The following is a 23,167-nucleotide window of genomic DNA, read 5'->3' as shown; positions in this document are numbered from 1 at the left end:
ACATCCACAGTGAAGAGAAATCAACATCCACAGTGAAGAGAAATCAACATGCACAGTGAAGAGAAATCAACATCCACAGTGAAGAGAAATCAACATCCACAGTGAAGAGAAATCAACATCCACAGTGAAGAGAAATCAACATCCACAGTGAAGAGAAATCAACATCCACAGTCAAGGGAAATCAACATCAACAGTGCACAAGACAAAATTCTGAGGAAGATTTGTGTTTTTGAGCGGAGAGTGCAAGAGCCAGGTGAGCAAGACCAGCTCACATGAGAAGCCGAAGCTGTGATGGGATTCTAAGGTATCACGCTGCACACAGACCAGCTGCAGCATAGGCTCATCGACAAGGAACTGGCCGCAGGATACAGACATACTCCACAGAGAACGTGAAGTCCAGGCTCTCTGTCGTAGGATGAAACTGGATGAGAGAATGAAAGTGCAGACCATATTGACGCTACTTAACGCTACTTTTCCTTAGCTTGGTAGGACTTCCTCTCAAAATGTTCAATCCTGAGCCAGATGTGAGATCCTGATTGGGAAAGGAAGACACGCTGCCACGGATCTCAGGAGCAAGGGGAGGGAAGAAAAAAGTACGAAGACAACATGATACAGCTGTTGAACCAGTTTTTTGTTTGTTTATTTATTATTATTATTATTATTATTATTATTATTATTATTATTATTAATAATAATAATAATAATAATAATAATAATAATAATAATAATAATAATAATACCAAATTTGGAATTGCCAATTTAACTCGGCTCACCTCTGCAACCCCCCGCCTCGGCCCAGGAAAAAATGAAGAAAACATTCTCGTGTCCTCATTGTAGCTGCTTTCCTCACGATGAACTCTTTGACATTGTGCGATTGTACGTGGTGGTTTATTTATAATTATATTCACGTTTACTTTAAATATTCACTTTACTTATATTTTGATTTACACTTCACTGAATTTATTTATGATATATATTTTCACAAATGTACTTATTTAGATGTGAGCACTACCTCTGTATCTGTATGTCTATGCCTGTCCTTTCTTTCCCTGGTTGTTGCTTTGTGTGTGTGTGTCTGTGTGTGTATCATGTGCAACTGTAAACGAGTTAACTGCTGTATAAACTTGACACAATATATTTTATTTGTTTCCATGATTGAAGTAAGTCACTACTATCGGCAGACCTGAAACAAGATATCGGTTTGGTTGCCTGAGAATGTACGAGCTTATTAGTTTGAAACAATATAACAAATTGAAGTACTGACTGAATGGCCTGAGAAACGATTTAGAACACTGTCAGCACTGGCTTATGAAAACCTTTTTATTTTCTTTATAGTAATTTGTAAATCTAAAACTGAGAATAACGCCTGTCTTTTTATAGCAATGCAATTTATTTAATCTGTTGGGAATCTGAGACCTTCTCTGTGGAAGTCCAGAGTTACACTTGTAAATAAGGTTGATTCACGCATTTGTCTTTTGGAGTTTTACTTATTTGAAGTTTGAAGTTTTACTTAAGTGCACTTTTATCCTAGTTGGCTACTGAAACAAAATTTGTGGCGGTTGGGATCCGGGAAATATTCCATGATAATTTAAGCCCTGGTTGATTCCTAAGGCTGTTAATGCTGACAAAGATGATCCAGCCAAGCAACAAATTGGCAAGCAGATGGTGTGAAGAAATTCCCGTGTACTTGGCACAGTAGAAAATTTGAGCAAGTTTAAAAGAAAAATGCAAGTTTTGTTTGGAAAGTCACTTTCAAAGTTGAAAAGAGTATATACTCATGACTCAATACATAGATCAGGTCTAAGACATAAAACAATTCTGTCAGGGGTTATTTCCCAGAGTGTGATTATTTATTTATTTTTTTTATAATTGGATGTCAAAGAAAAAAAAGTTGCTAGAAAAGTTGCTAAACAATAATTCTCAGCACAAAAATATTTGTTTTTGCTATGTTATTTTAATTTGAGTCAGATTGCAATTTACTGAAACCTCATTCATTAAGGCAACAGAAGTAGATGGTAATAAAGATGCTATTATTACCTTTTAGGAAACCCGTCGAATTGTCATAGGGACATGAATGTCAGCCTAACTAAAAAAATGTAATTTTATGTTGTAGTTTCTTAGAAATGACTCATAAACTTACCGGTACTCTAAAAAGCAGCTGTGCATGAAAAGTGAGGAACATTGTCCCAGGCTACAGTTAAGCATGGTGTCTGCAGGTGACATGAAACCTTCCTCTCATAGCTCTGCGAGTGAGCGCATCTCAGTCCTACTGAACTCCCCCTACCAGTGCATACTGGGCCTTTCTCAAGCAGAGGCTGACCAAACTCATTTCTGTTGTGAACTCACAACCCTCCATAACTTCAAACCGCTCAATCAAAATACAAGGTAAAAGTCAAGTATACAAATGTTATAGTAATACAGCCAGAACTGGGGGCCACGTGATCTTTCTCATACTGATTTAATTTACTTTGCACCTTACGCATTTTGGAGTGCATATGCTTTTTCTTATTTAATCTACTTCATTAAAATAAAAAATAAAATGTTTACAGTTCTCAGTCTGTTTTCTGGGGTACACCGCTCACAATACTTTATTGATTTGTTTATTTAATTTTAAATAAAGACTACTTATTTGATCTTTTGGTTAAGAATCTATATCTGCGCAATAACTGTAGATAAAGCATCCTGCATTGGAAGCCACACGGTTATTATTATTAATGGATAATTAAGTTATCACTGACATAAACCCAACAGAATGCTGTTATGTTGTTTCCTTTCCGATTAGTTCCTGAGAAGAATAGGCTCTGCAGTTATTATTATTGAGGTGTACTTGCCGGTAATGCAAAGCTTGTTCTAACGTTGTCTTTATTACGCTGGCCAGTGACCCATGGTTATAAATGCATTGTCATATTTTCTACATTTTCTTTAAATTCTCAAATTTAATAATCGATACCCGGGTAGTAAATAAGAGACCCGGGTCCGGTCGGGCAATTTATAATCTGACGGGAACCCAGGTTTTCGGGTATATACAGTATATATTGTTAACGGGGATTCAGTAGTAGTCCATGCATGTTCAACACATTTGTCAGTAGATGCTAATCCACCCGGGACTTTCTGGAACTTTGTTATGTAAGTCTTGCAGCAAGCTGATGTTAATCCCTGTATTTGTCTTTTTGAACAAAATCGTGGAACCAACAGCTTTTTTTTTTCTTTCTCGTTCTTCTAAAACAAATAGTGCTCAATGAATTGGGTTTAAGAGATTTTACTTCAACTCTAGCCTAGGTGGTCATTTAAGCCTGGTGCTGTCGGTAGCCTGCAGCAATAATAAAGCCACTGGCAACAAATTCCCAGCTATGCTAATTTAATACATTTTGGGGGTACAAACTTGCCTTTTTTGTCCTTGGTAGGTTCCCATGATAGATGCTACCTAAGTCTAGTGTACACTGTATTGCATCTTCTTGCTAAGGGACAGAAAAGTCTAAGTTCCAATCACCAAACACGAAGATAACAAAAGTGTAAAAGATGAAAAAAATGTCAGTGCTTTGCAAAGGGTTTTGTTATTATTTACTTATTTATGGCAAAGGCTGCATTTTTTAATTTGTAGTAGCTTCAGTATTTTTTTTATAACCTTCCTTATAAAACAACTAAACTATAAAGCACTATCATTTTATGAGTCAAATGGCAATATTTTGAATTGCTGAATAAATGGTGTCATATAAATAAAATACTGAATGAAGAGGTCTCTAAACCCCTCGTACTGTGTGCTTATTCTTTCCTATTTGGTCAAAGAAGCTTGCCAGGGCTACTTCCAACAGATTTCAGATAATAAAAGATTGCTTTGTACGGCCTCTAGTTATAGCAATAAGTTGTGCAAGGTTACGTCACAAACGTGATTTTCACTACTGACATCTCGTGAGCATAAAGTACAGCTTTCGGACATTATTATTATTATTATTATTTATTTCTTAGCAGACAACCTTATCCAGGGTGACTTACAATCGTAAGCAAATACATTTCAAGTGTTACAGTACAAGTAGTACAATAAGAGCAAGATAAATACAAGATAAATACAATGACTTTGGTTCAAGCAAGTACAAGTGTGACAAAATACAATTCAATAATACAGCAGATAACAGTGACAGTGATAGTTACATCAGGATATGATTAACTACAAAATACTACAGATTAAACACTTGGCAGATTACAGTACTCTGAAGTACAGGATTAAATGCAGTAAAATAAGGGGCAGATAAGAGCAAATAAAGCGCATTTAAGGACGGGTGATAGTGTCCCAGGGGAAAAACAGAGGAGTTCTACAGGTGCTGTCTGAAGAGGTGAGTCTTAAGGAGGCGCCGGAATGTGGTCAGGGACTGGGCGGTCCTGACATCTGTAGGAAGGTCATTCCACCACTGCAGAGCGAGGGTGGAGAAGGAGCGGGCTCTGGAGGCAGGGGAGCGTAGAGGAGGTAGAGCCAGTCTTCTAGTGCAGGCGGAGCGGAGAGGTCGAGTGGGGGTGTAGGGAGAGATGAGGGTCTGGAGGTAGCTGTGTGTAGTCTGGCCAAGGCATCTGTAGGCTAGTACAAGAGTCTTGAACTGGATGCGAGCGGTGATCGGGAGCCAGTGGAGTGAGCGGAGTAGTGGAGTTGCGTGGGAGAAGCGAGGCAGAGAGAACACCAGGCGGGCAGCGGAGTTCTGGATGAGCTGGAGCGGAAGGGTGGCGGACGCAGGGAGGCCAGCCAGGAGGGAGTTGCAGTAGTCTAGGCGGGAGAGTACCAAGGCCTGGACCAGGAGCTGGGTGGCGTAGTTGGTGAGGAAGGGTCGGATTCTTCGGATGTTGCTCAGGAAGAATTGGCAAGTGCGTGCCAGAGTGGAGATGTGCTGGGAATAAGACAGGCAGGGGTCCAGGGTGACTCCGAGGTTCTTAGCTGAGGAAGAGGGAGAGAGTGTGGTAGATTTTAGAGGAACAGAGATAGAGAGATCAGAGGAGGGGGAGGAGGAGGGAAAGAAAAGGAGGTCAGATTTAGAGAGGTTGAGTTTGAGGTGATGCGAGTGCATCCAGGAGGAAACAGCAGACAGACAGGTAGAGATACGGGAGGAGATGGTGGAGTCAGAGGTGGGGAAGGAGAGGAAAATCTGAGCATCATCAGCATAGAAATGGTATGAGAAACCATAGGATGCGATGAGGGGGCCCAGGGAGCGGGTGTAGAGAGAGAACAGGAGAGGACCCAAGACTGACCGTTGGGGGACTCCTGTTAAGAGAGGGTGAGGTGTGGAGGTTGCTCCACGCCAGGTTACCTGGTAAGTGCGGTTGGAGAGGTAGGAGGAGAACCAGGCCAGAGCAGTGCCAGAGATCCCCAGGTCAGGAGAGATGATAGTAGAATAGAGTGATCAACAGTGTCAAAGGCAGCAGAGAGGTCGAGGAGAATTAGGACAGAGGAGAGAGAGGCAGCTCGGGCAGACTTAAGTGAGTTGGTGACAGACAGTAGGGCAGTTTCAGTGGAGTGAGCAGAGCAGAAGCCAGATTGGAGAGGGTCGAGCAGAGAGTGGTTGGACAGGAAAGCAGAGAGCTGCCGGTGTACAGTCCACTTGAGGGTTTTGGAGAGAAAGGGTAGGAGGGAGACAGGACGGTAGCTCTGGAGGGAGGTGGGGTCGAGGGTAGGTTTTTTGAGGAGGGGAGTGATAGAGGCTTTTTTGAAGGCAGAGGGGGAAAGAGACCAGAAAGTAGAGAGGTGTTGAGAAGAGAGGAGATGAAGGGAAGTAGAGCAGGAAACGGATTTACCTAGTCGTACAATGTTTTATACACACCCACCCTTGCGTGAGCAATGAACATGGTATGTGCTTGCTACATCACATAAGTTATGAAAGTGGAGAGAGAATTTAGAGTTTCTAAACTCTGTGGAAACCCGGCCATTGAAGTCAGCTGGTGCTCGCGCTAACAGTATGTACCATTATACAATACAACAAATGGGGGTGATTGTAAGGCGAACAAAATAGGCAACTATATTAATGCACTTTACAATTATAATGAAATTTTTTTGTATTTAAAAAAATGTTTATCGGTATAAGTTCTTGATATATTTTCTTCCCCCTAAATAAATAAAATAAACCCTACCGCTCCTGCTTACCTTTACAGATTAATGTTGCATTTGCAGTCAGACAGGGTACATCTGAGTACAGCGGTTTCTCAAACATCTGAAAAAGAACACTAAGCTGTAAGCTGCTGTACTTCTACCAGCACAAACGAACTAAAGGTATCAAAATCTAAATTTCAGGTTGGGTTCTCAGTCAAGATGCCCTGGTCTACTTGATTTGGATTCACACCCAGTCAGGGTGAAAGGCATAAATCTAATAAATTAGCATGTTCCTTAATACATAACCATGCATCAATATTTTCTTTTTCACAGATATTGGTCCCGTATTGATGAAATGCTCAGAGAGGCTCTGTTATTGCATAACATCAAAGTACGCCTGCTTATAAGCTGCTGGAAACAAACGCATCCCTTAACTTTTAACTTTGTTTGGTCTTTGAAGACCCTCTGCACCGAGATACCGGACTGCAGTTTAGAAGTGGTACGTGAAATATATTCATTTTTTTGTTATTATTTTGTTTTAAATCCTAATGCCTATATTTCATGGTGACTTGTCAATTAAAAGTCAACCAATTTCAATTTTTTGGTAACAAAATAAAAAATAATAATAATAATAAATCAAGCAAATACACTACATAGCCTAATATGTAGGTTATTGAAACATTGCTTATTATATACTTGAAGTGTATCCTTATAACATTATCATTAAGATTGTTTTCCTCTTACTTATGCATTTTTCAGTTCTCTCAACAGAGCAATTTGTTAACATATTTAATAATGCAGGCTGGCTGTTCTTGATCTTGGGAATTTTGCCCAATTTGCATCCTTTGTCACTGTAAGACTCCTCTCTAACTGCTGCCTGGCAGCTCCTCCTGCTGGGAGCAGCAGGGCCAGGCCAGTTGCTGTTTGACACCCACCCTGGCTCAATACTAATGTCTTCCGAATACATAGGTTGAATGGTAAACAGTATAATTTTAAAATTGGCATATTACATGTCATGGCCATTCACTTATTATCTCATTATAATAGCTGTACTGTCATTTTATAGTACATTTTATAATATGTTGTCAGTATCTTTCTTAGAAAAAGATTATACAATGCTCCCTCCCTATCTTGCTTACAAAAGCAATTGTGAAATATTAAGAAGGGGGGATGTTTACTGCAACATGGCCTAACTGTGAATAAAGAGAATTTGTAAATTTTTAAATTGAAATACTGTAACAAAGGAGCATTATATTCTTAAGTACTGTACACTTCCTATATTATGACTGGCAATGGCCAAGTCACACACAGAATATATTAAGAAAAAAGCACTTCTCATGCCTTGCTGTCATTTACTGTATAAACAGGGCAGGCACACATCCATGCCTTTTTATTATATTCCAGTATTTTGTTCCCCAGCCAGTTAATTTCACTAGACATACTTTCTCCTGAACATTGCTGACCTGACAGTGGTATAGACCTGACAGTGGTAGAGATTAGGAAATGAAGCATTGCATGCTGTTATCTAGCTTCTATGCACACACATATGAAAAGTGCTTGTTTGTTTTTAGTTTTACCCCCGACATCTTGAATGGCGTTTACAGCTACCATTTTTTTAAATATTATTTACAATTATAAAGATAAACCCAATTCATAATTATGTCCAGTATACTTAGAAATATATCGAAAAAAAAACCTATAGGGAATCATTTATAGCTCCCAGTAGTATTGTGAGCTATTCTAAATTTCTCTATGAGCCTTAATTTTCAGTTAACCAGGTCTGAATTACCGTAAATAAAATGTTTATGGTGTTTTTTATAATAACTGTATATGCATAATATCAATTGTATATTGATAATGAAAGTGTGTTCAAAGTGTCTCCTTTAGAATATGTGCTCAAAATCTAGAGAGGGCAGTAAAAAGAGTAGAAAACATTTCAAAGATATTTCTATTTTATTTATTGCATGTATAAGAGCACATCATTGTAGAGTTTAGACTAAATCAAAGGTTTGTCTGAGCCGGAAGCCAAATATGTATTCAAATTTGTAATGAATATTGCTTTATCAGAATATTCAAATTACATAATGTAAAATAATAAGAATATCCAAGCATTTTAATTACTAGGTGATATGGACTAGACAGTATGGGGGTAATTTTAGTTTGTAAATGAACTTGCTGTTCCAGCCAGCTACATTTTCTTTTTAACACAATTGTATATTTTAATATTTTATTCCACATGTTCAATTGTAATTGCTCCTAAAGCATTATCACTTTCTACCACTCCACTGCTTTTGGAAAAATACCCAGCCTCCTGTGTGTGTGTCATGTCATGCTTTACTAGAATTCCCAGAGATTCATGATGCTTACCAGTGCTATAAATGCTTTCACTAATCTTTTTCTATAGATTGTATGTACTGAATGTCCTTCACAATTATACTGAAACACAGACTGCAATGTGATATCTTTTAGTTTGGTGAGGAAAATTACATTTCTTACAGTTGCAAATTCCTAAAAGAGGTTTAATGAACTGTTCTTAGTCATTAACTACAACTTTTATTTCCTCATAACAGTAGATGAGCTCAAATTTTAATGTGAGTTTTAGAAGATTCCTCTCCTGCTAATTGATGCTGCTGGCAGTATTATTAACTGTAGAAAGGGAGTGCACATACAGTACCTTAATGAGAAGTTTTCTGCCACTGATAGCAAATTGCCAATTCAATATTTAAAACCTATCCTGCAGCACATATATCAAACTGAGAAGGTCAGTAAATGATGAATACGTATATGGGCTTGTTAGTTTTACATAATTTTGTTTTCATGATACAAATGTTACTCACTCTTTTTTATCATGGACAAAATATCAAACAGACGTAAGAATATCAACTGACAGAAGTAGTGTCAGTAATACTGGGCCATATTCACAAGTCTTTATTATGAATTTTAATATTCATTAAACTGTTTTAGACTTAAGATAGGGCAAACCGTGCATGTGGACAGTTTTCTGCATGGATAACATTAGTGAGGCGGACTGTTGTCTCCTAGTACGCTAGATGGATCCTCTAGTTAAAGCTATTATATGACAAGTGCTCAGGTCTTTCATTGTTTATAGGTTCAGTCTTTGATAAGAGAAGTTCCACTTCTGCTCTGAGTCTGACTTCATTCAGCTTGGTGTTAGACTGCTGTCACTACCCTGTGACATTGGTTTATCCAAACTGTACCATATCTTGTTAACAGGATTTGGTACAGGACTGTACAATATATGTAAAATCTCACAAAAAAACTTCTGTAGATCGCTCACAAGTTAAATCTTTATGAATATGGCCCATTGCCTTGTAACTTTTAACTTGTATTATAATTGGCTTATATCAATGATGGTTTTAACTATGCTACAAATGTATATACCACATATTAAAACATAATCCATTAATTAAAGCTTTCTGAAAACAGAACAAATAATAATAAGTAGAAAATGTAATTAATCTCCTAGATCATACAGTGGCACTACAATGGCAATGCAATGGTTCTGTATTAAGGGGAAATGATTGCACAAGGTCAGCTGTCCTTGTATAGGTCATTGGTAGAATGGTACTACATTGGTAACCTTTTCATATTTTCACTAACCAATGGTATTACAGTGCTATATAGCAATAGACATTGATAATCCATTGCAGTACCATGGTACTGTTCCATTGTGAGTGCAATATTTATTCTAAATCCATTGTTTTGCCTTTACTTGTAATAGTGTGGTTAATACAGTACTATAAAATGGTACCCTAGGGCAATTGTAATTTTCTGAAAGTGTATGCAGCCAGAGAAGACTATACATTTTACATCTTTTAATGTCTTAAGAGTATCTTTTATTCAAAAGCAATCATTTATGTATTTATTTATATAGTTAAATGGTTTTAGATTTCAATACTGTGAGTTTGTCATGATAGAAAAGTAATCCAACAATTTATACTTGACAGTCTGTCTGAACTTGATTGCTTTCCATATTTTCCATGTAGAAATTTTTCTGCCTGACAGAACAGAAGAATGCTACTTTTCCTAAAATTAATCGAAACAAATTCATGGTGACTGACCGAGCAGTTTATATTGGTAAGTAACATTATCAGAGTATTAATGTAGGCCAAGTTGTGGAAAGCATATTATAAAACTATTGATATATAACTCAGAAGGTTACTTTAAGTATGGTAAAGGTTTCTCCACCCTATTGTTTTTCTTTCTAGTTCTGTTATATTACTTGTAAACAGTAATATATAGAGGCAATTGTATGTTTGACTATGACGTGGTTATACGGGTCGTAGTTAAAATATTTTCTTTATTTAGTATAGTATGTGGTAACTAACTATGTTCAAATAACATTGGATACAGTATATATTCAACAGTGGATAAAAGATACTACCACAGAATACTGAATGTTTGAAGGTAGAATTGCCACCAGAGGGTCATTGCTCCAGAGGGTCATATGCAGCCCATGAAGTTGTATCTAGTGTCTGTACTATTATGTTAGTTGTGCCCAGCATGGACAAAATGCTGAGCTTGGAACAGCTTAAATATGCCAACAAGAGAAATAATGGTGCACAGGAATTCCCTAACGGTGATGATTCTCTGATCAGCTGAAAACAGTGCCCCCTAGTAGGCCACAGCAGAAATTGTAAAGTGAGTAAAAAGCAGTGAATATGCTAGAGCCGCTTTTACTGGTTATAAGGTTTTGTTTTTTTTCTACAAAACTTATAAGGAACATGTCGACTTTTCATGATATTAAGACTAGAGAGAGAATAATGAGAAAAGCTTTTTCAGTAAATCTCATCTCTTTCCTTAAGAAAACCTAATTGCTTTGTCTTTTAGGAAACAACGACTGGATTGGAAATGACTTCACTTACAACACAGGTGTAGGTCTTGTCATCAGTCAAGCAGAGGCATCGTCAAACTCCACAATTGTTGAGCAACTAAAGGCTGTGTTTGAACGGGACTGGTACTCCCGGCATGCCAAAAGTTTACAAGCAAATAAGATCCCTGAGTGCATTAAGCAAAAAATGAAACACCCAGCAGCTCTTAAGGTCCCTTAAGACAATGGGGACGGGAAAGACATTTTACAAAAATTAAGACTTGCATTGACTGGATTTCACGTCTATTACCAGAAAAAAAGAAAAGGAAAGAAAGCTATTTTTAACATGTGTCTTTTTCCATAGTGAGGATTTGCATTTTCACTTTTGGCATCCATTATTTAAAATATGTTTTAATTTATGGTATTGCCACATAAGACTGGAACTCTGCATGTGCTGTAGAAGACAGGCAGTCATGCTGTTTCTTTGTTTTCCTGTCAACATCAACCATAGAAAGGACCCCAGGATATCTGTGGCCAGCCAGAATGGAGTGTAGGAAATTGATCCTTCCAGTTTTGGTAGCAAGCGGTCTACTGCATATTATGCAGAGAACATTGGTGTGATTTGCAGTGCATTTCAGTTCTTTATATTCTATATTTAGATACAACTGAAGAGATATGGAATTATGGCCTCGACAACTGCAAAGTTTTCTTACTCAAAGTCTGTTTTATATCTTATCTGTGGTGCTGCAATGTAAAAGATACTTCAATTTAGCAGAACAAATAAAATGGAGGAGGGTCGGAAGCGCTTGGTTCTTTTTTAATGAAGTACAGTACATAAGCTATATCTTTTTTTGAAGTTTATTGAACATGTGAGCACCACAGGAGGTCATGACCCCACACCCTCCCCAAAAGGAAGGTGGTGGAATTGTGTGCCATTGTGAAGTGATAACCTGGAATTTTACATATACTGTCTTAATCCAGTCTACATAATCTTAATTAGAAGGGGATAAAAAGCATACTTATTGATATTTTCATAAAAAAAGAACACAGGGTACATTGATTTGTCAAAAGCAATTACTTAACAAAGTTATCAAATGCAGCATATAAAAAGGCATCATAAAGTAAATCATTACAAGATTCGCATGTCTCATGACAAAAAAAACAATTGATTACTTTTGTAACTATTTCATTACATGCAAATATAATACAGTTTATAAAAACAATTTATGGTAACTGGTTTTAATGTAACAATAGATTTTAATTAATCAATGTTTTATCGATCTTTTATGAACTTTATAAACTAATCCATATTTCATAACATCCTTTGCACAATTGTTACTAAAGATGGGATGGTTGTGTGGTCTGTTCAACTGATTTAATTGAATTAAAGAGCATGTCTTATTATAGTGTATTTCTGTAAAAATGTCAGAGAAGGTCCTATTTTAACAATGTAAACTACAGTGCTATTTAGATCAATTGAATAATTCTCTTTGTATTCTTTGTTAAAAATTACACATCATCTTAATAGTTCCAGTTGCCCCTTTCTCATACCCTTGCTTTGAAATGGCATGTATCTAAACCCCTCTTAATAGTTCTCTTGGTTTAATGAACCTAATTAAACAACTCGCTTGCCTCTCAAATTCTTGGCTTTATACATTCATATATATTGCAGCCCCTGAAATAACATCAATGTGGCCATGAATTGCATTTTGGTGCAAATCTGGGATCAATGATTGCATTTTTTGTATTTATTTTTTTATTAATTTTGATTTTTAAATGACTTTTTTAGTTAATGTTAAAAAATAAGAAAATACAAACTTGATGGAGTTTAATATCAAAGTACCAGGTTTCTAAAATTCTTTTGTATTACCGAATGATATGCTTCAGTGGACGTTTAACGTATTTATTAAACTTTCCAGTTAGTATTGATAGTTCACATAGACAACATTAGACCCTTCCAAGTTTTAGCAGACCTTATATAAAAGAAATGCCTTCACCATTATGATATCATTATTGTTTTGTTTTTGTCTTACATTTGCCTAGAAATACTCATATAGTATGAGTCAATTTTTCTTCTAAAAATGGCTTCAATGGGTGCAGGAGAATCAAAGATAGCATATTTCACTTTTTGGGGTGAAGGGAGGCAGTGGGCTGCAAATGAACATCAACACAATGAAAGATAGACAATTGTTTTTTTATTAATAGGTTACTTTTTAATTTGTAGAGTGACAACACTGTGCTATGTTTTCAGGGTAGCTCCTTCTCTCCAACATACATTTTGAAACTTAATTGCTGAGTTAAACAGAACACAGCCTTTAATTTAATGCTGTAAAAGGAGTTTGCTGTCCTTTTAGTGGGACACATTTCCCTGGCATATGAAAACTATAGTGTTCTCAGACATTACATGCAATGTACAACTAGACTTTGTAATACAGTAAAGTTTATCCTGTATCATCCGTCTGAGGTGCAAAAAGAGTAGTCTTTGTATAACTTTTCTTATCTGACAACCAGCTGTTTTTATCTTTGCAAACTAGGAGGTGTCCAAAGCCAAACACTGCACAAAGGTCTTTTATTTTTAATATACGGTATACAGACAAGTACAATACACTGTTTTTTGTAATTGAACACATTATGGCATGTTTTATACTGCATGAAGTGCATGAGCATAGTGTGAAATGCACTTTGAATGATGAATGTTTGGCAATGTCTTTGCAGATCTGCACCAACTGATTTGTGCATGCATAAGAAAGCATGACAGGGTACCAGGGGATAACAATAGTTGCAGATACTTCCAAAGGGAAAGATTTACATAGGCATTGTCTTCTTATTCAGTCGTTTGTTTTATAGAATTTTGGTTTACTAACATTATACAATATATCCTTATATCATGTACATAATGACTACAAACAAATTGTTTTGCGCACTTGTATATCCTAGTAGAAGGATATGTATTAATACTGACCCCTTTGCTAATGGGAGAGCAATTCCAGTCCCTTGGGCTTGATTACATATCAATTTCTATAAACAGAGGAACAATTTCTTGAAGAATCAGCTTTGATTGAAAGGCATGTATCTGCTGTTTATATCCAGTCTGAAGAACAAGTTGGAAACACAGTAATAATTCAAATTATCATGTTGACGTGTACCATAGCAACAAGCCTAAATCATTCACTTCTTTTTTGCCTCCTAGATGCATATATACATGTCCAATTAAATGCAATATTAGCTTTATATCTCTTTTGTTTTGCTATAATTTTAAAAGTACATACAGCTGGGGGCAGGTGGCTGTAGTGTTACTCTGTTGAGGGGATTTTAAGGTGTGTTGATCATTCTTTTTATGTAAAACTGTATGGATGTAAAAGCTTTTGTTGTAATACACATTGTTCCCATTGAAAAATTGTGAACTTTCTTCAAAATATGGGCAGTCCATCTTTGTGACAATAATTACTTTGTAATTAGTAATTATATGGAAACTACAATGTGATTTATGTAACTTATGTAATTGTTTTATCATCATCACTACAATAGAACCCCAAAGTTATAAACACATAGGGAATGGACAATGTTTATAACACTTAAATGTCTGTAAATCTGAATTTTTTTTCAAGAATGTAATGTATGTGTACTGTATACAAATACAAAACAACAAGCCAGGATAGCTATGTTTAACTAGCGAATGCACAGCATCGGATTGGTAGTCTTTTAAAGTAGCCAGGAGCCCTGTTTCCAGTTACAAGTGCTGTGATCCATTGACTGGTAGTTTGTACGTGTTGAGTTCATAACTTTGTGGCTCTGCTGTACTAAGGAACTGACATTACCATGTAATTAAGGAATAACAAAGTTAACTTACAGAACACAAAACTAAATAATTACCTAATAACAGTATACTAACTTGATATTTACTATGTAGTTCCCAAACAATTATTCATGAATATTTGGAAAAGTGTTCACACACTTGCTGAAAATCCCTTTACTATTTGTATTACTTAAAGATGAGCTAGATCAGCAATGCTTTGGAAGGTTAATAGCTGCCACCTTATGGTTGATGTACGCATGGAAATAGTACCACTGTAACATTTGCTCTTCTGTATTGAGAATTGTTTCTATTCCTTTATAAAGCCTATGCACTGTAAATGCTTTAATACAAAATGATTGAATACACATGTTTCTATCAAGCATGCTACCAGTTTGTGTGGTCTGCTATTAATGATATGTAACCTTACTGTTGAATTATTTTGCAGTAATTATAAAAATGCAGATGTATGCAATATATATATATATATATATATATATATATATATATATATATATATATATATATATATATGACAATAAACATGTAACAAACAGCCAACAAATGGTACAAAAATAATATCTGAATAATATGTAAATAAATTTAGACAACGTAGAGCTCAGTATCATAATGTCAGTCTGCCCACTGTAACCTCGGCCGACATCCGAGCAGTGTTTATGCTGCTGTTGTTGTTGTTGTCGTTGTTGTCGTTGTTGTCATTGTTGTTGTTGTTGTTGTTGTTATTAATTAGTCATTTAGCAGTTGCTTTGGATAAAAACGTCTTACAGAGACTAGGGGGTTAACTATGCACCACAACTTCTGCTGCAGAGTCACTTACAATAGGACCTAGGTTTTACATCTCATCTGAACGATATCTCAAGAACTATGTCTGAATGAGTGTAAGCAAGATAAGGGGTTTGAATTCCTGTTAAAAGGACAAAGATCTATAAGATGGGAATTTGGCCAAAAATGAAATATTTAATATACATTGTTTCAACTTTAATGAAACTACCATAAGGTATATTTGCAGAACTGATCTTGTCTAATCAAGGGCTTTTTATATGATCTTGCTAGAAAATGGGGTCAGAGAAGTGAACAAGTGGGTTCAATAGTTGGATCTTCAAAGAAAATTTCAAGCTTCAGCCTGACCAAACTAAAACAAAAAAAATTGCCTGAGAAAACCTGGTTGTATTTCTGGAAAGAGAATCTGCCCACTAATCAACACGTCATATCCAAGCGCCATAAAAACTCTGTGTGGCTTTCATTCATGTTGCTTCTTTTGTTTGGCCTCTCAGTCACGCACAGCAAGGCCAAACAGGGAGACAGCCATCTTTAGAGCCTGGAGGAAGGGCTACCCTCAGCCATGGATTCCCTGAGATTTCCTCCTACCAGCGAATAGGGAGTTCATATTTACTTTCTGCAGGGTGCGTGGCAGGCCGATGAGGCCGGGTTCTCTCTCAGTGCATTTCATGCGTGGGGGGGCGGGCCCGTGTTTCAGCTGCTTACTTTTCATTCATCCTTTTCCTATTTCTTTTTTCCAGTCATGGTTTGGCAGCCTTGTCTTTTGGGGGGGAGGTGGCCCTGTGAGCCACTTCCTATTCGCGGCACTAGACTACATGATGTCATCGTAACATTGAGGATAGCTGTCAGCACCCACAGACAAGGTCTCTGGCCAAATTCATTATCATTATTAAATTGTCTGTTCAGTTGCAATTAAAATCATCCACATTGTGGATTATCCGTACTTAATGAGAAGTTAATATTTGTAACTGTAACTAGTTTTTTTTCCCCCCCAAAGTAATGTTATTGTAATTAATTATGTGTGTTCAAGTAACTTGTAACTGTAATGAATTACTTTCCCCACACTTGTTTTTGGTATGTAAAAATATCCACACCTAACAGGTAAGGATGACTAGGCATTCTCTTGTAGGATTCTAAAATAAACTAACACAATAGAAAATGCCCAGAGGTGTAATACTTTTAGTAGGTAATAAGGATTGGATTGCTAAGAATGCCTGAACTGACAACTGGTGTCGTGAGAAGCATAACGTTAGATAACAGCTAAAAAAAAAAAAAATAGTTTGTTATCTTAAATTAACCACAATAGTTCAACCTCTCACTTCCTTGAATGTGTGTCAGAGGGCAATACAATATTTAAATTCTATCATGTTTAACTAGAAGTAGCCATGGTAATGACCTATGAACCACCAATTCAGGTCATGTATGGAACTACTGGAGAATACATTTTATTTTTGAATGTGTGTGTGTGTGTGTGTTTCTGGCAGTGCAAACCTGATGTATTCACATTGTATACAGGCAAAACATAAATGTAACAATCAGAAGAAAATTTACAAAGAAACTATAGTAAAATGAAACAAACTTCCTCCTCAAATAAATTAACATAAATGCATTTAATTATTTTTTAAATTATTTAAAAGACAGAATACATTATATATCAGGTCTTTGGTAGTGCATTTAAACTTAAAGTCTGACCTGACTTCTAGTATTTTGTTTCTAAACTTCATCAGTTGAACCACCTGTTTACACTGTTGCAGCACTCTAAGCAGCCTTAGGTCCTGTTTGTCATGTCAACATAAATACTGGTACACATACAAATGATGATAAATTAATACATATGGTTACATTTGATGCAAAAGTTTACGTGGCTTTCTTTAAACACTATTTTTACTATCAGCATTTGATAAGCGGTTACTAAGATAATTGTTCAGGATCCTGTGATTGAGTAAAACTGCCCAGGTACCATGTTTCTACTAGTGCAATGACTGTTGTGTACTCGTATACCAGAATATGAATTCAATGTTATCACTGTGCTACTGTTCTACCAATTGCTCATGATACTACTGTTGCTGTCTTTGTGGTACCATTATCTCTTTGTACAGAACCACTGCAGTGGCATTGATGATCATTTTGTAAGGAATCATGGTTAGCAAGGATACTAATCTCCAGTGATGACACAGCAGTTCTATTTATTATGCAATTTACAAAATGCTTAAAGATCTAGGCTGAGCCCTACGAATATAAGGAATGTTATACTGTGCTGTAAGACAGACCTAGTTTGGTGCAGTAAACAAACATTTTCACACAAAATCTTTACAAAATTAGAGAAATGGCGACATCAAAGGCACAAGGACCTATTTTCCAATAAACATATTTGTTTTTCATGTTTGTGGATCAGACAAGAGCTGTTAGAGTTAAGTTGCCCACGTTGCGACCTTGCTGGCCATTCAAGCCACAGTGAATAGCTCCAACTGGTGCCAGGTGATCAAGGTCCCTGGGACAAATAATTTGAATGCGTTTTTTTCTTTTGCACATTTTTCAATTGTTCTGGTTTTTTTGTGCTTTTGGTCCCTTTTGTATATATATGGCCATAATTCCTTTATTATCCAATTTGTTCAAAACAAAAATTCAATCTCGAAGTTTCATTGAACACTTTCAGATATGAGAGGGCCATGCTAAAATAAATTTTACAAATAAACCATTTTCTGTGTATTATCTCTATTGAACAGGGTGAGTTTCAGCCTTTTTTTATGGAAGCCCAGTGTGTGCACATTCATTTCATGTATAACATGTACCTGTAACCTTTATAGTTAAAGAGTTATAGCTACAAAGCTAACAGTAAAAAAAACAGGCGAAAATAGTGTAACAGGTCCTTCCACTCAATTTGCACAGTGGCCCCTGCATACACTCGCTTAGCTGACCACTGGCGCATGAATCTCAATGTAACTCGATTGGAAGGAAAATCAGTATGCCAGCACACAAGTCAATTTTGCAAGGCTTTATTTCACACAAACCAACAAGAACACCCAGAAACAATCCCAATAGTTCACTCCAGAATGTCTCCCCACCTCCCCAAACCTAGCCTAACAGTATGCAATATTCAACTCAGCTGATACGTGGCCACTCCTAATTATTCTCGGCTCCAGATTCCACTCTCCCTGCCACGCTACAGTCCAGCACAAGTCCGTCTTTTCTTTCCTCTGTGTTTTATGTTGTATGTAGTGTGTAAATGTTGGTGTATTGTAGTTGGTACACAGGATATAATGTGGATAATGAGCACTAGTGTTTAAAATGTATACTTGTATTTAGGCACGGGAGGATCACCCACGCGCATTTAAAGTATTTAATAATACATGAGAACGGGGTTGCACAAATTAGTTCACGTGCTGGGATTCAAGTGAATAATTAATTAGTAATTGAATCCCGGCACAACAGTATATCTAGATGCACGTTTCACTCACTCAGGGTTGTGTGTTTGGTGAGTGGAGAACGGGTGGAGTTAGGTCATTTGAAAATATAAAATATAGAAAATAACAACAATTGCTATCGCGTGCTGGTAGGATCAGCACGATACTTGTTTGTTTATTTTTACTCACCATGTTTGTGTGTCTGTTAGTCCACTGTTTGTTTAAGTGTTAGTCCATTTTGTTTGTCTATTTATTTTGGCGTAAAGTACTGTGTCCTTTGTTTTGTTCAACCTTTTATTTTTATTTGTTTAATAAACCTACTGAGCGCAGCCATTGCGTCTCAGTTTCACCTTTCACTACTGTCTGTCTGTGTACTCCTTTCTGGTCTGACGTCACCACTAAAGCCAGCTTGTCACAGTACCCCTTTTTAAGATACTGTAATGACCTGGTCTGGAGGGCTCCGCACGGCATGCTCGCGCTCCAGAGGGACTTTGTTATTGCTGTTGCATTACTGTTATTGTTTACTGTTATTGTAAGGTATACAGTCCACCTATGCGGTGGGAAAACTCAAAGGTGTACAAGCAAAATTGCAAGATACTCTAGGAAGGTCAGTGCCAGGCTCATAGATCAAATACAGTAATAGAACACAGCTGCAGTGCAAGTCAAATCATCGGCAACCTGTTAGTTCAAGTGGAAGAACTCTATGTTTTCTTTTCTGATAGTACAAAAAGATATAGAGTACTACATGCACAACTTGTTGCCATTGAAAATGCATTAAAGCTACGCAACCTATCCAAAACCAGATGGACATCAAGAGCAGAGTCAATACAGAGTCAATACTACGTCAGGTCCATGTTCACATTTAGGGCTTTTAAAACAAATAAAATGTGTAACCCATACTGATCTTGTGCATCTGTCGACTCATCAGTGACCACTGACAAGCAACCAGACTGTTTTACCAATTCCATAATCTCCTGCTTGTGATACTCGGCAACTAAGGTAAGTATTCACGTCTCAGCTGGGCTGATGAAGGAATCGCTCCACCATTTGCTACACTCTGTCTGAAGAATTTCCGTAACTTTTGGTTGTCCAATTTTTCAAAAGGGATATTTACGCAAACAAATGCCTCTGTCAGGTCAAAATTTAATAAGTGGACTTTTGGAATATGGAAGTCACCGTTTTTTGTTTCTTTGCAAGTAAAGCAGTCGCAGTACTGCTCTGGATTTCCGCCTTTCTATTTTATGTGAATCTAAATGCCTGTCAACAGACGAGTTTTGGTAGAGATCTACAGTAACATTGCAGGACATACAGAACAAGAGCTTACCTCCATCACTGTGTAAAACTCCTGCTGGATACTGTTTACGTGATCTGCTGCAGGCACATTTTTAGCCTTTTTAGAGACATCCATTTTCTTGTTTAGTGTGTAGTATTTAAATTTCCCGCTTAGATTGCATAAAGTGACATGACATAATCACTGCACAGCACTGTGAGCATGGCGAATATTACACACAGACACACAGCAGAGCTGTACAGTTTCTTTAATATGCTTCTTTTTATTATTTTTTGTATGAAATACAAATAATTTCTTAAGAATATTGAAAAAATCGCAGTATTGGGCTAATTTCACGATTTCCTCGCAGACTGTGAAATCGCAATTTTCACACGGCATTATGTATGGGATATGCCTGCCCATTGGGTAGATATCGCTGAGCTCTCTATACCAGAGCTGCCGATAGGCCCCTTCCTGGGATGATGCACTCGGTCCCGCCCACCGAGGGATTAAAACCGTCATCCTGAGGAAGCCATTTCTCTTTTTCCATCGAACCCGTGAGGGCGACCTCGCGGTTGGTGATCGTCTTCTCTTTCAGGGAACCAGGGTTACGGTAAGTAACCTAACGTTCCCTTTCAATTCGAAGATGACCACCAACGAACATTATGGAAGGAAGGGGTTTTAACCCCATCCCCACGACTACATATTACAAGACCGGCTCTTTCGCCGGTCTCAAACAGTAAATAATAAAAGACGGACGGTGCTCGACCGCCCGCACATAAACACAATAATGATGATTAGGATGGACAGCTTCGTCCGCCCGCCTACAATAACAATAACAACAACAACAACAATACAAACCATACATATATACAAATAATAATACAGGGGTGGGTGTACTCCGTCACAGGCAGTCACTTCCTTCTGAAGTACCGAGGCCTTTCGTGGCGAGCACCCAGGTGTCCGAGGTGCAAGCGCGCCAGTACTGCAGCTGTTGTGCCGAAAAAGGTCCATAATATCCGTCGCCTGCCTGGAACGCTTCATCCTTCTCACCTGTGGAGATGGGGAGCAACTACAGGAGGCCTGTGCATCGTGGATGTCCAGCAGGGGGTCCTGGGACAGGTCATGGAGGAGGGGTCTGGCCACCGAGGACGATGAACTCGCCTTCGTGGCCCTCTCCAACCTATTTTCCTTCACCCGGGGCTGAAAAGCTGCACAGATGCTGCAGGCCACGTCCCTCTCGAGGGCCAAGGTGGCATGTTGGATGCCCAAGCACCGTGCACAGAGTGTATGTCTATCCTTTTGCAGGATATTTGCATTGCCGGCCGTTACTTGCCTGACATGGGTCTGGTGTTCTGCATCAGCTGTGCACCGAACACCGCTTGCACTGTGCTGAAGCACTGATTAATAGTGTGACGCCGTGCGCTCACCCACTAGCGCTGTAGCGGAGCGTATCGAACACCATGTGCACTGTGCGTACCGGGCACCGTGTGCTCTTCCGCTAGCTCCATAGCAGTGGCCAAGAACCATGTGCATTGCGTGCACCATGCGTACTGAGCACCGTGTGCACCGTGCGTTCGTGCACTAGCGCTGTAGCAGTAAGCACCAAGCACCGTGTGCACTGAGAGCACTATGTGGACTATGTACCATGCGGCGCTGTGTCTGTGTACTGACGCTGTAGCGCTGGGCACCATGTGCCGTATGCAACGAGCACCTTGCGCACGAGACACGAAGTACCAAGGGCTATGCATGCGCCGTGGTACCGAAGCACCAAGGGGGCAGCTACGCAATTGTACTTACCCTAACCGCGCGGTCACACACCTGGTCTGCGCGTAGCATGCACCAGGGGAACACGAGGGCCGAAGCCGTAGTGGGCGAGTTGAAGCAGACGGCAAAAAATCACGGTAGAATAGATAGACAGGGGAGAGCACACTGTTTGTTTACAAGGCCCGACTCACCGAGGTGGGTGGGCCTACACAGCCGGCGAGGTCTACTTAACAGCGGGGATACTGCAAGGCCTAGCCCCGTGGAGGAACTGTGTACTCTCAAGAAAGTAATAGACAACCACTCGCGGGTGACTGCACAGGCAGTCGCTCACACATGACAGACAGATAACAAAGAGCGGCCTACCACGCAAGCAAGGAGGCTGCTGAAAGACAGAAAGGCGAAAGGCTCTGTCTTTTCAAAGTTGTTGATTCCGAGAAAGCAACAAGCCAGCTTTCAGCATGAATGCAAGGGAAATACAATCGACTCGATTTGACTCGTGAAGCTCTTTTCTATCAACACGCTCAGCTCAGCTCAGCTCAGCACAGAGGTCTTACCGTACCGTCTTGAGAAGGAAAAAGAGAAATGGCTTCCTCAGGATGACAGTTTTAATCCCTCGGTGGGCGGTACTGAGTGCATCATCCCAGGAAGGGGTCTATCGGAGCTCAGCGATACCTACCCAATGGGCAGGCATATCCCATACATAATGTTTGTTGGTGGTCGTCTTTGAATTGAAAGGGAATGCAATTTTAAACATATATCTCTAAGCAGAATACATAATAAAAATTATTTAAGTTAATATATATATATATATATATATATATTGTTGAAAAAAAAAGCAAAAAGTTTGTATGGTTTCTGAAGTACTTTATAATGTTCCCCAGAGTGTTCTGAAAAAAAGGACGCAGATGCTGATGTAAAAAAGGATTTATAGTGAATTTTTATAGAAAGAGTCAACTACAGCCAAAAAGCGCCTGGTCCTGGGGGAGCATCCCACTGAAAAATGCTTGGTCCTGAAAGGGTTAACGTGTGTAGGGGTGCTGTGTTAATGTGTTATGCTTGCCTTGAATATTGCTCCCATATTCATAATTACTGTTAGAGCCGCTACTGCATGTATGGGTGCTTTATTAATTTATTAATATTATTATAGTTTATTAACATACCCTTGCCTATTGCTTTTCTCTTACCTTTTCTGCTCACTTCATATGTTGATGCATGTGCGTCATGACATAAGTAA

The 23,167-nt window shown here is 38.2% G+C and overlaps 1 protein-coding gene across 2 annotated transcripts in view; it reads left to right on the top strand.

The window, feature by feature from the left end:
- LOC117410474 (inactive phospholipase D5-like) overlaps nucleotides 1-15,159 on the top strand; it is a 202,524-nt gene extending 187,365 nt beyond the window's left edge. For both annotated transcript variants that reach the window (XM_034017045.3, XM_034017048.3), the window contains exons 8-10: nucleotides 6,401-6,566; nucleotides 10,075-10,165; nucleotides 10,919-15,159. In XM_034017045.3, coding sequence (XP_033872936.1) covers nucleotides 6,401-6,566; nucleotides 10,075-10,165; nucleotides 10,919-11,139 — 478 coding nt within the window. In that variant the 3' untranslated portion in view covers nucleotides 11,140-15,159. The remainder of the gene's footprint in view (nucleotides 1-6,400; nucleotides 6,567-10,074; nucleotides 10,166-10,918) is intronic.
- Nucleotides 15,160-23,167: the final 8,008 nt, after the last annotated feature.

This window comes from Acipenser ruthenus, chromosome 6, assembly GCF_902713425.1.
Source record: "Acipenser ruthenus chromosome 6, fAciRut3.2 maternal haplotype, whole genome shotgun sequence".
NCBI classification, from domain to species: Eukaryota; Metazoa; Chordata; class Actinopteri; order Acipenseriformes; family Acipenseridae; genus Acipenser; species Acipenser ruthenus.
This window is presented reverse-complemented; position numbering and strand designations above follow the sequence as displayed.